Source organism: Tripterygium wilfordii, chromosome 21 (assembly GCF_013401445.1).
Source record: "Tripterygium wilfordii isolate XIE 37 chromosome 21, ASM1340144v1, whole genome shotgun sequence".
NCBI classification, from domain to species: domain Eukaryota; kingdom Viridiplantae; phylum Streptophyta; class Magnoliopsida; order Celastrales; family Celastraceae; genus Tripterygium; species Tripterygium wilfordii.
In genome coordinates, this window is record NC_052252.1 from 8,041,916 (window position 1) to 8,059,426 (window position 17,511).

At 37.3% G+C, this 17,511-nt stretch overlaps 2 protein-coding genes and 1 non-coding gene across 4 annotated transcripts; 2 read left to right on the forward strand and 1 right to left on the reverse strand.

The window, feature by feature from the left end:
• Positions 1-5,607: 5,607 nt before the first annotated feature.
• LOC119990260 lies at positions 5,608-5,714 on the reverse strand. The gene has a single exon (XR_005465988.1). It is a non-coding gene; the product is annotated as a small nucleolar RNA R71 (small nucleolar RNA).
• A 1,032-nt stretch (positions 5,715-6,746) lies between these two features.
• LOC119987853 lies at positions 6,747-7,425 on the forward strand. Its single transcript, XM_038832751.1, has 2 exons — positions 6,747-7,059; positions 7,334-7,425. Exons 1-2 carry the CDS (start codon positions 6,747-6,749, stop codon positions 7,423-7,425), a joined length of 405 nt encoding a protein of 134 aa, XP_038688679.1.
• Positions 7,426-12,280: 4,855 nt separating this feature from the next.
• On the forward strand, positions 12,281-15,700 carry LOC119989804 (receptor-like serine/threonine-protein kinase SD1-7). Of its 2 annotated transcripts, XM_038835508.1 has the most exons (7): positions 12,281-13,669; positions 13,864-14,007; positions 14,111-14,277; positions 14,354-14,564; positions 14,647-14,884; positions 14,986-15,136; positions 15,215-15,700. In XM_038835508.1, exons 1-7 carry the CDS (start codon positions 12,409-12,411, stop codon positions 15,524-15,526), a joined length of 2,484 nt encoding a protein of 827 aa, XP_038691436.1. In that variant the 5' UTR covers positions 12,281-12,408; the 3' UTR covers positions 15,527-15,700. The 2 variants fall into 2 exon arrangements, with proteins under 2 accessions (XP_038691436.1, XP_038691437.1); XM_038835509.1 differs by lacking the exon at positions 12,281-13,669 and having other exon boundaries at positions 13,722-14,007; positions 14,359-14,564.
• The last annotated feature ends 1,811 nt before the right edge of the window (positions 15,701-17,511 follow it).

Genomic DNA, 17,511 nt, shown 5'->3' on the forward strand with positions numbered 1-17,511 from the left:
ATTAACCTAGACTATTAGAATATCCATAACAAAACATGATAAAATACAGCCAAAGTTATCACACACCACCCATATTAATGCTCTCCAAATATTTCTTCTCCAGATGTGGCAGTCTCAAGTCAGGGTCCAATCTACAAAACATGTATGCTTTGGCAAGATTATCAACAAACAAGTCAGCTGCAAAGGGAATTAGATTATTAGAAATTCTATGGTCCCTCCTCATCTGACTAAGAATATCTATAGCAACAGTGGTGTTGTTGACATTGCCGACCCTAGGTGCTGCCACTGAGTTACTAACAGACACATGAGACTCCACAGTATTTACCAATCTCACCATTGTCTCATGTTCATCAGCTTTGGCGATCGATCACTTCTTACTTGAGTTCATGTTAACTGATCCATTGAATGATCTCTTTCCCAATGATCCGGAGGTGTGCGATGGTGTCACTGGAACACCCTTAGTAAGCGAACTTGCAGAAGAAATATCATTGTCTTCAATTGCTCTTTCTGGTCATTCACCAAGGTGAACATCATTGGGTGGATAAGTGCAGGTGTTAGGTGGATCAGTGGATGGGTTGGGTGGCTTTGGCATATATCCTTCTCGAACCAAGTCTCCAAGTCATTCTGAGGTTAGGTATTCTGATTACCCTCAATAACATGGTATTTTGGAGGTGGGATGTATCCACTTGAAGGTGCTAATGTTGCTGAACCAGTAGCATATGTACCAGTAAAACAAAATTCAAGGTTTGCCTCATGCTTGAACCCATGTTTACGGAACTTGGCATATTATTTGTTCTCCTGCAAAGTATAGAAAATTTTCAGTTTATTAAAAATGCATGCAATTTATATATGCAAATGCAGGATACTAATGTATTTAGCAAATTAAATACATGTACCTTAATTTTCTCTTCCCACCATTCATAGCTTGCAATTACTGTTTGCGTGAAAGCATTCTACCCAATACCCGTATCCTTAGCAGTCATCTTCACCCATAAGGTCCAGTCCTTTCTAAGCAAATCCCATTTATTCTTTAAAGATTGTTTTGGGTAGTTAAGTCCTGTTTCAGCATTGAATTGGACCACAAGTTCTTCCCATTATAGTTTTGGGATATGAGTGTCAAGGACTCGCTTAGCAGCTTTCATAACAGCAACACATATCTCTACCAAGACACGAGTATTCGCGTCATTCCATTTAATTCTCTCATTCCCGCTATTCTCATATGAAACAATTTTATCTTTCCCTTTCCTTGACATATCTAAACATTATGTGTTCATGTATAAGACAAACACGAGTGACAGAAACAAGAACAAGCACAATAAAAGAATGCATTATGTTATTGCAAATCAAAGAATAACAGAAACAAAGCTTTACAACAACCAAATAGCTCTCATTATGCTTAATGTAATCAAAGTGGGAAGGCAGGCATAAGGATATCCAATCAAGTAACTTAACCCTTCATTTTCCTATGTTTCAACCTAGGAAACACGGACACTTCTAACATGGTGCCATCCTGGTGTTGGACATCAACACGTGTTGGACAAGTGTCCAGGCCGCGTCCAAAATTTTCTTTATTTTAAATGGAAGGACATGGCTTGGACACGTCGTGTACTTTTTTTCCTCACATTTTGTGCTTTATCTGACAGAAGCAGGTCATGTCTCAATAAAATGTTAAAATACAATTCCAATACCTTTATCAAAAGTCAAAACACTATTTTTTTTATAAAAGCTGAAAAAGCTACAACTTCTCTAAATACGGGTCCCATTTGTCCCACTATATTTGTTTTTTATTTGTTTCTCTAAATGTGGATCCCATGTGCCCCACATTTATTACATTTATTTTTTATTTGTTTTATTCTTTTATAATTTTAAAAAACAAATAAAAGTAGAAACTATATATATTTATTAAAATCAAACATTACCCTATGTTCATTTTGATAAAACATTATCATATTCAAAAACATTTATTTATAATAATTTTTTATATATAACTAATATATTTTATTTATTTACACATGCGTGTCCTTGCCATTTCCATGTCCTAAAATTTTTGAAATTACCATGTCGGAGTGTTCATGTCGTGTCGTGTCCCGTGTCCGTGCTTCTTAGGTTTCAACTTTTATCTCGTCATCCTTGACTCAACACAATATGGCATAGTATGGTAGTATGATGTAGATAAGTTGTGGTTAGGTACCTAGCTTTATAGATCAAACCTTCCAAACATTAATGAGCTAACAAAACATCCCACCGAAGTAATATGACTAACTTGGATAACCAATTCACGTTAGAGAGAGAGAGAGAAACGCATATGGGTTCGTACCAACAAATCTGCTGGCCGATCTGTGGTCTCCTTGGGTCGAACGAGGACTCCAGATGCAACCTCTCAAGTGTAGCAGAAGGTGAAACCAAAACCTAACAAGAAAATCGAACAAGTCACATAAAGGGAAAAATATAAATCGATGAAGAAATTTGAAACAGGTTAAAGGGAAATCGCAAACACCATACCTCTCGTGTGTGGTAGGTGATGCAAGATCGAATCGAAACCTCTGCGAAACCCTTGAACGCATGATGGAGAGAAAATAAACAGAGAGAAGGAAACGCTACGAGAGAGGCTCAATGGGAAGTGACCGTTTGCAAAGTTGGCGGAGCCTATCGTCGTCGATTACAGAAACTGAGGGTGGTGGTGGCGCACAGTATGCACCAACCTCCACTGTTCAACAAGATCCACAACTCTCACACAAAAAAGATCAAAGAAAACAAAGGATGAGTTATGAGGGAAACTGATGACTGTAAAATGATATTGATTTTATACCTCTCTTTCTTAACTTATTGCTTTGTTTTCAAGTTAAACTTGTGTGTTTTACGTTATTTTTGTTTGCATTTCAGTTAATCGAATCTTAGACGATGAATTATGTAAATGACAATTTTGACAATGTTCTTGGACATGTATATGCGAGTCTTGGTAATTTCAGCAAAATCTACCACTGTTCATTCCAGCCCACTTGAGAAGGCCATGATAAATTCTTTGAGAAGATCTTGAAAACAAATATGCAGCGAAAACTAGAGTGATCGACATACCTCCAACCATTGATAGTTTAAGCAATTGAATTGACAAAAAGAAAGCCTTGAAGAATTGAGTGAGAGAGCCTCAAACAATCTGCAAACACAAACGTTAGTATATTTGGTGGTGGATTTTTAGCCTACTCTCTCGGTACGCTCAAAGCAAAAAGTGTGACTGATGGAGAATCACAAGCCTCTTTAAATAGAGATAGGCCAAGACCCACTCACACACGGTTCTCTTGAGTTTGTTCCTACCATCAAGGAATAAACGTACGTGATCTTTAGTTGGTTGAGCAGTTACCAAATAACCAACCATTATCTTTAATTTGATTTAAATCAAATCATTATTATCTCAAACAATTATCAAAATATGTGGGTCACTTTAGTTAGAGTCCTAATGTGGGATTAACTCTATAGATCTGGGTTTTGTGCCATATACCGGTGGAAAGATATGGAAGTCTAGTTGCTGAAAATTTTACCGTTTGTGATTCTGAGTTTCGTGGACAAAGTTATGATAGCTTGAATACGGACTACACAAGCCAGAAAATCAGGAATCTGGACTCATACTTAGCAATATTGGTTTGAGACTTCTTGAAAGCTCAAGGATAGTTCCAGCCTTTGAAGGAAACTAATAGAGCATCAATTTATGAATTGAATGAATTTTTGACTATTATGATTCCATATTTCAGCTGGAGGAAATCTTTACGCAAGAGGAAACTAAAGGATTCTAATTCTACTAGGATTATATTGTTTCCTTTCATACAGATGACTTTAACCTAACCAAGGACGATATAAAAGGGGCTAGCATCATACACAGCAAGAGACACATGACAAACCTAAGGGAGAGACTCAAAAATCACATAAGGTCAGGAGATTGGAGAGCAACATCACTAGGAGAGAAGAAAGCAACAAGGTTCTTAAAAGGGGAATCCTCTTCACCAAGATTACTTTGTAAAGGGTGTTCTTTTTCTTAAGTTCTTGATGTTGTTCTTTCTTGAATTGTTGATGTTTCTATATATTATGTGTGGCTAAACTCTTTTACTAGGGATTCGATGTAGCGTAGCATGACTATTCTATATCTTAATTAATTCATTACCAATTCAAGTTTCTAGTTTTATTCATTGTGCTTCATATATCATGTGTTGATTTAATGACTGATCACCATTATTGAGATACATGTTTGAGACAAGATTACACCACAATCAATGGGTAAACTTGATATAGCTCTTGTGAATGAATTAGATGTTGTTGAAGCACGATCCATGCGTGGACACTCTTGGTTCTTGTTGTTCTTCTTGCACTTAATGCATTTTTATTTGTAATCTTGACCACAATCAATGGCTAGATAACAATTTAAGAATAGTTGATCTTGACCACAATCAATGGCGTTTCATATTTTAGATAAGAACGAACCTTAGAAACGAGAATTGAATCTTAACCAAATAAGGCATAGAATAAGATTGTTATGGTGAAATCGAAGTCCTAGTTTGCATTCTCTTGATTTAAAACACCCTAACTCTTTCTTGTTAATATTCTTGCACTTTCTTGATTTTCAAATCCACACAACTTCTCTTTAATATTCAGAAATAATTTTGTTTTATTTTTTGGTTATCTCTAGACATTCTAATTGAGTAGTAGTTGGAATTACTTGACAAATCTCCGTGGGATCAACCTCGCTCTTGCATACCTATGCTATAATTGTATTCGTGCGCTTGCGAGTTAATGAAAATTGCAACAAGTTTTTGGTGTCGTTGCTGGGATTGTGTTGAAGAATTGCAACAAATTGAGGTCTCGAAAATTTTTCTCATAAACTGGTTTTTTTTTGTTTACTGGGCAGATTCGGTGGCGGCCTTTACCGACTATTCTGGACTGTTTTCAGCAAGGTTTACTGGGCTTATAATATATCAACGGAAAGCTGAAGAAGTCTAGTCTCCGGCCCAAGAAACAGATCAGGATTCCGAGTTATAAGCAGAAAGTTATCATCAAAAGAGTAGACAGTGTTCTGAGTTGACAGATTTGCAAAATTTTCAGCTTTTGATGCGAGGAGGCTGATCACAAGAAGGAGACGTGCTTCCATTGAACGATAATATTGAAGGAGTTCTAATGACTAGAAATCAACCAAAAGTAGACGAGGTTGACATCAAATCTGAGGAAGAGGAAACAATCGAACCAATGGAGGACAACAATGATAATACACGCTGTTTGGAGGAATTCACTCGGCCGACTATTCCTACTTCACCATCATGCATATTGCTTCCAACTGCAGCTAGAAATTATGAGTTGAAATCTCTACACTTTAATATACTTCCAAGTTTCTATGGTTTACCTAATGAGGATCCTTTGACTTTCATGAAAGAATTTTATGCTACTGTTAGTACTATTCCTTTGCAGGGTGTGACTGAGGAACAACTAAAGATAAGATGCTTTCCATACACCCTGAAGGATCAAGCTAAGTTTTGGCTGATGTCTCTAACACCAAGATCACTCACTTCATGGGATGCCATTTACAACAAATTTGTAGGGAAGTTTTGCTCACATCAGAAAACTGCTGCATTCAAACGTCAAATCTCCACATTCACACAAGTTGATGGTGAACCATTTCATGAGGCGTTGGAACGTTATAAATTGCTTTTACTTCAATGCCCGCATCATGTTATACTTTGGAGTTACAAATGCAATTTGTTTATGATGGCCTAACCCAAACATGTCAATCTATTGCTGATAATGCTGCAGGTGGTGCAATGTTCAAAAAGGCTCCTCAAGAAGCTTATGACATTTATGAGATGCATGGATCCAATTCACAACAAAGAGATGCTCAAAGCAAGAAATCTAGTGTGTATGAACTCACCTACAGTGATAATATGGCAAGTCAAATTGGAGAACTAAATAAGAAGATCGATGCCATGTTAGGCACCCATGCCAATTCTGTGACTCAAGTCGAGGTATGTGCTTTATGCAATGTTGTTGGTCATTCCACTCATGCGTGTCCTTCTAGCCATGAGTACCCTGATTTTGTTCAACAAGCAAACATGATGAATGCTTACAATCCAAGATCTAAAAAAAAATCCTTATTCCAATACTTACAACGAAGGCTGGAAGAATCATCCTAATCTTTCTTGGAGTAATACTCATAATCAACTTAACCCTTATGTTCAACCAAAGTCTTCTTTGGAAGAATCGATTAAGTTGTTTGTGCAAGAAAGTAGGGCAAGGATGGATAGGCATGATGCAATGATTGCTACCCAAGAAGCAAAGCTAAATCAAACTTGAGGTCCAAGTTGGTCAACTTACGGATGCTATTAAATTCAAAGAGCCTGGAAAACTTCCAAGCCAACCGGAGCAAGCTAAAGCAATCACAATACTTCGAAGTGGTAAGGTCATTGATAACCAATTATGAAGTTACTGATAATTCTACTTTGAATGCAGATCAAAGACAAGAGCTAGTTGAGCCTCAACATATCACAGCCAACAGCCATTCCGAGAAGATTCAGAAGCCTGAATCTGTTCAGTCCTCAGAAAATAGCCCAATTATGAGTCATCTTCGCTTCACAAATCTCCAAATCCTTACATCCCTCATATTGCTTTTTCGGGCTGTTTAAAGCAAAGCAAATTGGAAAAGTTTTTTTGAAATTTATGATACATTATCTAAAGTCAATATTAACTTACCTTTGCTTGATATGATCAGGAATATGCCGGTATACGCAAAATTCTTCAAGGAGTTGAACACACTCAAACGCAATTATGGGCCACATGAAAAGGTAATGGTCTCGGAGAATGTGAGTGTTGTACTTCAAAGGAAGCTACCTCCCAAACTTAAGGATCTTGGAAGTTTTTCTATCAACATAACAGTAGGAGACAAGAAGATGGAAAAGGCAATGCTAGATTTGGGAGCGAGTATAAATTTGATGCCATACTCTGTATACCTTCAATTAGGTTTGAGGGAGGTGAAGCCAACGACAATGTCTCTACAACTTGTGGATCGATCTGTCAAATATCTAAAAGGTATAGTAGAGGATATTCTAGTTCAAGTTGATAGACTAATTGTGCCTCTGCTGATTTTGTAGTGCTCGATATGGATGATACTCCAATGCATGATCATGAACTTTCTATCTTACTTGGATGTCCAGTCAAGGCCACCAAAAATACTTTAATAGATGTGAAGCATGGAGTTTTCACCATGACAGTCCTAGATCAAACCGTGCAATTCAAAGTGTTTGAATCCTTATCTCATCCCTTGAGTTCTTTGGATTCCCTTGTTTTTTCTAGTTTCTTGCAGGAAAAAGCTCAAGAGCATTAGGGGTAGCCTTAACTTTGAGAAAAGAAGACATGCAGAATGATGAAGAAATCATGGAAGTCACAACTGCCTGAAAATCACTTACACCCGTGCCACCCTAACACTCCTATTGAACATGTTGAACTTTCTCACTCCAAGTTGGTCCCTTCTATTGTCTCTCCTCCTACACTTGAGCTGAAAACTTTACGATCCAACCTTAAATATGCCTACATTGGTGAGAATGATACCCTCCCGGTAATTATAGCTTCAGACCTTTCACCATTAGAGGAAGAAACACTACTAAGAGTGTTGAGAGAGCACAAAGTGGCCATTGGGTGGACCATTGCAGATATCAAGGGAATTAGCCCAACCATGTGCATGCATAGAATATAATGGAGGAGAATTCCAAGCCCACACGTGAGGTACAAAGAAGATTGAATCCACACATAAAGGAAATGGCGCGTGCAAAAGTATTGAAATTACTTGATGTTGGTATTATCTACCCTATCTCCGATAGCAAGTGGGTAAGACTAGTTCAAGTAGTTCTCAAGAAGTCTGGAATTACGGTAGTCAAGAATGAAGATAACGAGCTTGTGCCGACAAGAATGACCACCAGATGGCGTGTGTGCATTGATTATAGAAAGCTTAACGCTGCCACTAGAAAAGATCACTTTCCTTTACCTTTTATTGATCAAATGCTTGAATGCTTAACTGGTTATTCTTACTATTGCTTTCTTGATGGTTTTCCAAGATATATTCAAATACCAATCACACCAGAGGATCAGGAGATGACGACATTTACATGTCCATTTGGTACCTTTGCCTATCGAAGGATGCCTTTTGGCTTATGTAACACCCTAGCTACTTTCCAAAGATGCATGATGTCAATCTTCTCTGACATGCTTGAAAGGTTTATTGAGGTATTTATGGATGATTTTTCTATTTTTGGAAATTCGTTCGATGATTGCCAGATGCAAAATCAGACCATTATGAATGTAGTTCAGTGTATGCTATCAGGGAAGAAAATACCAAAAAGTTTCTAGCCTGAAGCTGTCAACTGGACTATTCATGTTCTCAATTGCTGTCCAACTTTGACGGTTCGAAATATGAATCCTGAAGAAGCTTGGAGTGGCAATAAACCTTCTGTTGATCACTTTTGGATATTTGAATGCATTTCTTTTGCACATGTTCCATATTAGAAGCGAAGCAAGCTAGATGATAAATCTATGAAGTGCATATTTCTCAGGGTAAGTGAGAATTCTAAGGTATACAGGTTGTATGAGCCAATTTCAAAGAAGCTTATCATTAGTCGGGATGTTGTATTTCAAAAAGATGAAGCCTGGGATTGGGGTGAAGAATATAAAAAGGACATATCTACTGTTCTGGTTTGGGGAGGTATTATTGAAGAGGAGGCTGAGGCTGTTATTCATGAAGATGCACATGAAAAAGTAGGCGATGCACAAGATGATCATTTATTGGATGAAGGGGAGGAAAGTGCTTCAAAAGGCTCCAGGGTTACTACTAAAGCATATGGTGATAGCTCACAAGAGGGACGTACTAGAAGACTGCCTATGTGGAAGAGGGATTATGAGAGTGGAGAGGGTCTTTCAGAGGAAGAAAATCTGGAAAAATTTGGTCATGTTTGTACAAGGAGATCCTGTCTTATTTGCAAGTGCTGTAAAATGTGAAAAATGGAGGGCAACCATGGATGCTGAAATAGAAGCAATCGAGAAGAACTCTACTTGGGAATTAATGGAGTTGCCTAATGGAGGAAAGAACATAGGAGTTAAATGGCTACAAGACCAAACTGAATGAAAATGGAAAAGTGGACAAGTATAAGGCGAGATTGGTGGCAAAGGGTTATTCACAACAACATGGTATTGACTACTCAGAAGTTTTTGCACCGGTAGCTTGCTCGCATGGATACACGTTTGGTAGTCTCTCTTGCAGCTCAAAAATAGTGGCAAATTCACCAGCTTGATGTCAGGCCGGCTTTTCTTCACTGAGAGTTGAATGAGGATGTCTTTGTTGAGCAACCTCCAGGTTATGTTGTAAAAGGTGAAGAACACAAAGTCTATAAGTTGAAAAAGGCCTTATACGGACTAAAGCAAGCTCCTCGTGCTTGGTATAGTCAGATAGAGTCTTATTTCATGAATGAGAGTTTCAGGAAATGTCCATACGAACATACTATGTGCTTCAAGAAGGCTGAAGAAGGTATTCTCATTGTTTGTCTTTACGTTGATGATTTAATATTTACAGGTAGTGATGAATCCATGTTTAGCAAATTCAAACAGTCTATGATGACTGAATTTGATATAACTGATCTTGGAAGAATGAGGTACTTTCTTAGTATAGAAGTGCAACAAAGGAGTGATGGAATTTTTCTGAGTCAAAGGAAGTATACACGGGAGGTGCTAGAGCGGTTTGGAATGGAGGAATGTAAACCTGTGCATAATCCTGTTGTTCCAGGGTTTAAGATGGTAAGAGATGAAAATGGAGTGAAGATAGATGGTACCATGTATAAGCAAATTGTTGACAGTTTAATGTACTTAACAACAATAAGGCTGGACATGGTGTATACTGTCAGCCTTATTAGCATATTTATGGAGAGTCCTATGCAGCTTCATCTAGTGGAACCAAGAGGGTATTGAGGGTACTTGAAGGGCACTCTAGGTTTTGGGATGTTCTACAAGAATGGAGAAGAACTGAAGCTTGTTGGCTATACTGATAGTGATTATGCAGGTGATGTGGAGGATAGGAAGAACACTTCTAGGTACGTGTTCATGCTTAGTTCAGGAGCAATTTCCTGGTCTTCAAAGAAGCAATCAGTCGTCACCTTGTCCAACAACAGAAGTGGAGTTTATTGCGGCAGCATCTTACTCATGTCAAGCTGTATAGCTAAAAAGGTTGTTGGGAGAGTTAGGCGAAGCTCAACATGGATCCACTATTGTGTTCTGTGATAATAGCTCTACCATCAAGCTCTCAAAGAATCCATTTTTACATGGGCGTAGCAAACATATTGACGACGTTCATTTTCACTTTCTTTATGAGCTTACTAGAGATGATATTTTCAGTTTGGTGCATTGGCGAAGTGAAGAGCAACTCGCAGATATAATGATGAAGCCTTTGAAGCTCGATGCCTTTCTGAAGCTACGAAGTTTGCTTGGTGTCTGTTTGAGTTAGTAAACTGATTCACAACAGGAATTAGTTTAAGGGAGGATGTTAGGAGTTAATATTAGGGTTGGAGTCTATTTAATAAATACCATTTATTAGGGATAACGTTCCTTGACTTAGTCCTAGAGTTTACAATGTCAAGGTTGTTAGTTAAACATGGGCTGTATTTTCTCTATTTTGTTTTCTATCGGTAAAGACTATTTATGCCATGCTTTGATATTCAATAATAATGTAAGCATTTTCCCAATTCATATTTCTACATTTGATTCTGACATCCATAAACTTATGGAACGGCGTTACTATTGACACCCTTCATTTTTGTTATATAAACCCCCTTCAACATTGACAATGGACAAGTGACAAGTGACAAGTCATTATGACTTTTAATTGCTCAAAAGAGTCAAGACATTGATTGACAGGTGTTAGAATAAAAGACTGGTAAGATGTTTTTCACTCTTATAGTTGGGCACGTTTGGAGCTCATTTTATGGCAAAATTTATACTATTTGCTAGTATAAATGCTGCAAATCATCCAAACAATCATTTCTGTGCACATATTCCAATACATTTTTATAGTGCATTTCTACTACTTCTAAAATGCAACAAATTTTAACAATTTCACTGGCTTTTCATCAGCTTTTTCCTATTTTATCCCTATTCAATTACCTTTATTTCAGTTTTACCCTCATATAATTAAATATCACAATTTTTACACTTTATATAATTTTTTTTTGAAAGGCCCACAGACCACACACAAGCTAAGTCATGCCCAAGGGGCATGAAAGCCACCACAATGGATGAAAAACTATCCAAATCCTAAACCCCCTGGTGAGAATGGAACCCTGAACCTCAAGATCCTGGATAGACAACTTGACCAACCAGACTACCTCACATTCTCACTTTATATAATTAATTAATTAATTAATAGTAGTCACCGATATTATTATTTAATTATGGGTTGTAAATTACTTATTTTTATTTTATATATTTTATAAATTTTAACTTTTATGTTTATATACATTTATATGTCTTGTTACAGCTAAAATGTTTAATAGCCCTGGGAGTAATTTGTCGCAATATGCTACACAGAATAATTGTTACCAGCAAAAGTACAATCAAACACCTATCCAACATTCATGCAGCATATCTGCTACTAAAATTGTCCAGCATTTCTGTTATCACCATTTCTGTTAATATATCTGCTACTTTCAAAAAGTTTTACCAAACTAAGCCCTCGATAGATACAAAATAAATAAAATAATTTGTTAATTATCATAAAAGAAAAATAAAATAAAATTGGGGTTTCACTTATATGATGTCTCTCTTTGTCAAATAGTCAACTAAAATACAGACCAATAACATTTTAATACTCAAACAAATTATATAAATTATAACACCGTGATTTAAGTCAATTAAGGCATTGGAGTCTTTATGTAGAGTGAAGAATAACTGAATAATTGAACCCTCTCCCTTAATTGATGCATAGCAATTTAAACTTTTTTTTTTATCTACAAATATTAATAGCATTTATCATTTTAGCAAAAAAAAGTTAAAAAGAGTAATAGACGATATGGTAATTGAAAATAATTGGAGGGGCAATTTGGTTAAAAATGACAAGATTGTAAAACCGAAAGAAAATGTCATATGGACAGTTTTTAATGCAAAAATAGAGAGAGAAAATATTGTATGGGTCCCACTTGTTTAAAAATAAATATTAAAATAGAGAAATATTAAAGAGGTGGGTGGGTGGATGATGAGGTGACTTTTTAGCGGCTTGTTCAAATTTGTACATGACTTTTCTCCTCTTCCTATCAAACCATACCTTGTCTTCAACATGAAAGAGACCAAAGCATCTTAACTAGAAAACCCGGATCTCTTGAGAGAGGAAAATCCCCTTATTGAAGAATGATAGCCGAAATAAAGCTGTTCATCACTTTCTTCACCCTCATCCCCTACATAGTCATTTCAACAGACACCTTAACGGCAACCCAGTCACTCACAAATAACCAAACTCTTGTCTCTGCAAGTGGGGTTTTTGTTTTCGGATTCTTCACACCAGGCAATTCAAGGAAATTGTACTTAGGTATTTGGTATAAAACCATTCAAGTCAAGACAGTAGTTTGGGTTGCTAACAGAGAGAACCCGCTCACTAACCCTTCTGCAATTCTCAAGATCAACCACCAAGGGCTCCTCCTTGTTGATGAAGCAGAGAATCTCGTTTGGTCGTCAAATAAAACCAAAATCAAGGCTGATAATCCAGTTTTACAGTTGTTAGATACAGCAAATCTCGTTATAAGAGAAGCAAACAACAACGATGCAGATGGGTATTTATGGCAGAGCTTTGATTACCCAACTGATACTCTGTTACCATCAATGAAGCTAGGTTGGGATCTTAATACCGGTTTGAACAGGTACTTAAGTTCATGGAGAAGCAGTGATGATCCTGCCTCTGGTGATTTCTCTTACAAGATAAATTATCATGGATTCCCAGACGCTTTTTTTTACAATAGAGAGGTTCGAATATTTCGAAGCGGGCCATGGAATGGTTTGAGATTCACTAGTGGACCAGAAAAGAATCCTCTTCCTTACATACACTTCACTTTCGTCACTAATCAAGATGAGGTATACTACACTTATGAAATAACAAAGAAGAGTTTGTTTTCAAGGTTAGTCAGTACTCCATATGGGGAAATACAAAGATTGACATGGATTGAAAGCAAGAAAGAATGGTCAAAATTCTGGTACGCACCCAATGATCAATGCGACAATTACAATGAGTGTGGTCCATATGGCATTTGTGATTCAAATTCTTCTCCAGTCTGTAAGTGTACAAGAGGGTTCGAGCCTAAGAACCCAACAGTGTGGAATTTGAGAGATGCGTCTGGTGGGTGTGTGAGGAAAACACAGTTGGAGTGTGTTAAAGATAAGTTCTTGCGTATGAAGAACATGAAGTTGCCGGAGAGTATTACTTCATTTGTGGATGCAAATATGAATCTTAAGCAATGTGAAGGTTTGTGTTCCAAGAATTGTTCTTGTACAGCTTATGCTAATTCTAATATCACCAATGGAGGCACAGGTTGTGTTATTTGGACAAGTGAGCTCTTGGACATGAGACAAAGAAAAGATGGTCAAGATCTCTATGTTAGATTGGCATCTTCTGATCTAGGTGCATTCTTTCTCTGTCTCTACCTTTTAGATCAATTATGGTGATAATAAAATCTACTTTGGTTGCTTCCACTGTTATAGAGCTGTGTTTTATAAATTCTATTAGAATAATTTCTGTGTTGGTCAGTAAATAAATGTAGAGTTATACTTGCTGTTTTTATAATTGTGGAACTGAGTTGAATCTGTGCATTTCAGATGATGGAGGGAACATACATCTTCTGGTAATTGGTGTTGGTGTTGTAGTTGGTAGTGGAATTTTAGTAGTAGTGCTGATTGGGTATTTTGCATGGAAGAGGAAGGCATTGCCAAGTATATGCAAGGGAGAAACTGATAAAAAAGGTAACATAAACATGATATTATATCCATTATCAGAATTGGATATCTCAATGATTCATGGATTGGTGCAGAGAGTTATTGTCTTGTGTTCCTGTGTATGAATCAGGTGAAAGAAGCCGAGATGTGCAATTAAGTGAAGTAGTAATCTTGAGTGAGAATAATGTTGATTATTTGGAACTGCCCTCATTTGATTTTGGTACCATAGCAACGGCTACTAATAACTTTGCTGATGAAAATAAACTGGGACAAGGTGGATTTGGTAGTGTTTACAAGGTGAATATTCATCGTTTTCACTCAAAATCCAAATGCATTTAAGCTCTAATATAAAACATTAATGTCACAATGCCAGGGTAGGTTGATAGAAGGTCAAGATATAGCGGTGAAGAGGCTGTCAAAGATTTCTGGACAAGGAACGGAAGAATTCATGAATGAGGTCAGGTTAATAGCCAGGCTTCAACATAGAAATCTGGTTCGCTTGCTTGGTTGCTGCATTGAGATGGATGAAAATATTTTGATTTACGAGTACATGGAGCACAGAAGCCTTGATGCTATTATATTCAGTTAGTCCGTCTTGGTTTTCTTTGGTGTTTTATACTCCAGTAGAGTTTTCTTGGCATTCATTCATTTGAAATGCTGTTCCAGGTCAATCGAGGAGTGCCTTATTGAATTGGCCAAGGCGGTTCAACATCATATGTGGGATTGCTCGAGGACTTCTATATCTTCACCAGGATTCCAGATTCAGAATCATCCACAGGGATCTCAAAACAAGCAATGTTCTACTTGACGGAGATATGAACCCCAAAATATCAGATTTTGGCTTGGCAAGAATTTTCGGTGGAGATCAAATGGAAGCAAAAACCAGGCGAGTCATTGGCACATAGTAAGTATCATAAACCAGTTTTGCATTGGGGTTGAGATCCACGACACTTCACTAAGCTTTGCCTTTTGTTTTTTGTTGTTGTTGTTGTTGGTGACATGCAGTGGATATATGTCTCCTGAGTATGCAATGAACGGTCTCTTCTCTGTGAAATCTGATGTTTTCAGCTTTGGTGTTCTCGTTTTGGAGATCGTAAGTGGCAAGAAAAACACGGGGTTTTATCATTCAAACGGTGAACTAAATCTTCTTGGACATGTAAGTACAAGTGAACAACTAAACAATCTTCAATTGATCATTCTTTTTTCAGTAAACCTAAAATGTGACGCATTGCAGGCGTGGAGACTATGGAGAGAAGGGACGGGACCGGAACTGATAGATCAATCAGTGGGTGAATCGTATTCCCTGAATGAAGTTCTAAGGTGCATACAGGTTGCTCTGTTATGTGTGCAAGAACGAACTGAAGACAGGCCAACCATGTCATCTGTGGTCTTGATGTTGAGCAGTGAAACTGCAACTATGCCACAGCCTAAAAAGCCCGGGTTCTGTCTTGGAACGGATTATATTGAATCCAGTTCATTTTCAATTAAGCAACATGAATCATGTACCGTGAACCAAGTGACAGTCACAGCGTTTGATCCTAGATAGAGTAAGGTTAATCCTTATCCATACATCAACATCCTTCATGTATCTCCGGTCCCATGTCTCGGAACCCCTGCACCGCTTTCTCGGATTAAGCTCATGGAACATTCAGAATTGAAAACGGGATATGACTCCAAGATGAACCCTTCTCCGATTCGAAGACCAAGATAGTTTGTTTCATAGCCAAGGTAGAACTTCCTCAAAATAAAAGATCACCACTTATTTAACTACTATAAAAGGCATATTCAACCATGTATAATCTACACATGATTAACCGTACTCTTTTCTTACTTGAGAGCTCTCCGACTTACAAAGTTCTCAATCGTTTGTTGCCTTACGTTCTGAGTTAAGCATCGGAGCATCTTTCACGAGGAACACACCTCGTGGAACCTCTTAACTTACATTTGCTCATATTTACATTTAAAATTCTCGTATAAAATATATGAATTCGGGTATATTCACCAAATTACTTGCATTTGTGACAAGTTAAGATGCCACACCATCAAAAAGGAGCCACCCCTGCTTTCCATGAGATAATGTAGATTAGAAGATGCCATTTATAATAGCAATCGAAGTTACAAAAACATTAGTCAAAAAACAATTGACATCGCCAAAAGAGCTTCTTACAATTCTTAACTAAAAGTTGCTTACAATTCTTAATTAAAAGTTTACTACTTTTGATCCACAGGAAAATAAAACTTTACTCTGAGTTCCTCTAAGAACCATCCATAACCATACTCAGATACTCTACACACGACTCGCAAATATTATGGATCAGTTTCTTCATACCTCTGAAGGTGACATGGGAACTTCCTCGTTTCATCTCATAATGATACGGACCAAATAAGAAAATGTGTTACCAAGAGAAGTAAATTGCAAGTACAAGGTATTATTCTTTACAAAATGCTCCTGATAATACTACCCATCAATGATATTATCCTAAAGCTTTGCTAAATGTCGGATTATAAAGGTGTCAATGGCATTGAACACTATAATTATAATTTATTATACAGGGATAACCAACGAAAACCCTAAGCCTTTGCTAAATGACACATTATATAAACCAATATAGTATAAATTATTTTTGTCAACTCACCAATTGAAGGAATGACACTGATTTGTTCATTGCCAGTGCTGAGACTAACTACGGTGCAAAAGCAACTGGTCTATAGGCTCAAATTCCTTAAGATTGTTGACTACATTTTCAAATTTCTTGGATAACTGCTCGCTATGCTCTTCAACCACTCTCATAAATGCAGTTAGCTGTTCTTGATATGCTGTACATAATCGCTTCTTATTCCTTAGCTCCGCGGTTAACTCCTGAATTTTCTTATCCTTCTCATCCATGGTTTGACGAGCTTCACGTTGAGCTACTACAAGAGGATGATTATGGTCCTTTACAAATTTCGTTATTACCCTTTTTCAGAACGACAACAAGACATCACACGCATGACGAAACCTACAAGTCGTGCATATTCATCATAGAATATCTTAGCAGCATCTTCAGATTCAAACTCCATGCCCTCGTGAGGTTCTATAATTACATCTCCCCCACATGTTGCCATCTCCCCTCCAGCAGCATTGTCCATTGCAGTAGCTCCCATGTTAAAATTCATCTGTTCAATTATGTAAGTCGAGAAAAGTGTCAAATCCATTCGTGGAGAGGGAGAGAGGCCCCGACCATTATAGAAAGGCTATAAATATAATTTTCATAAAGTTCAAAAATATTATGAGAACTTTTGAGGATCATTTCTTTTTCTTTCATGGATAGGTGAGGTATCACCTAATGAAGACACTGCAACTAATTAAGATTCCAGCCTTAATTGAGGAACCTTTCATCGCAGAACCATGAAGCCAATTAGTAGGGAACATCCTTGTCAAGATGATTCCAGTACACTTCATGCCTGCGGGCAACCTATTAATATCTACACTACATAGGTACAGATTTATTGGAATAAGAAAAATAACGGTAAAATTGACTTGAACGCTGC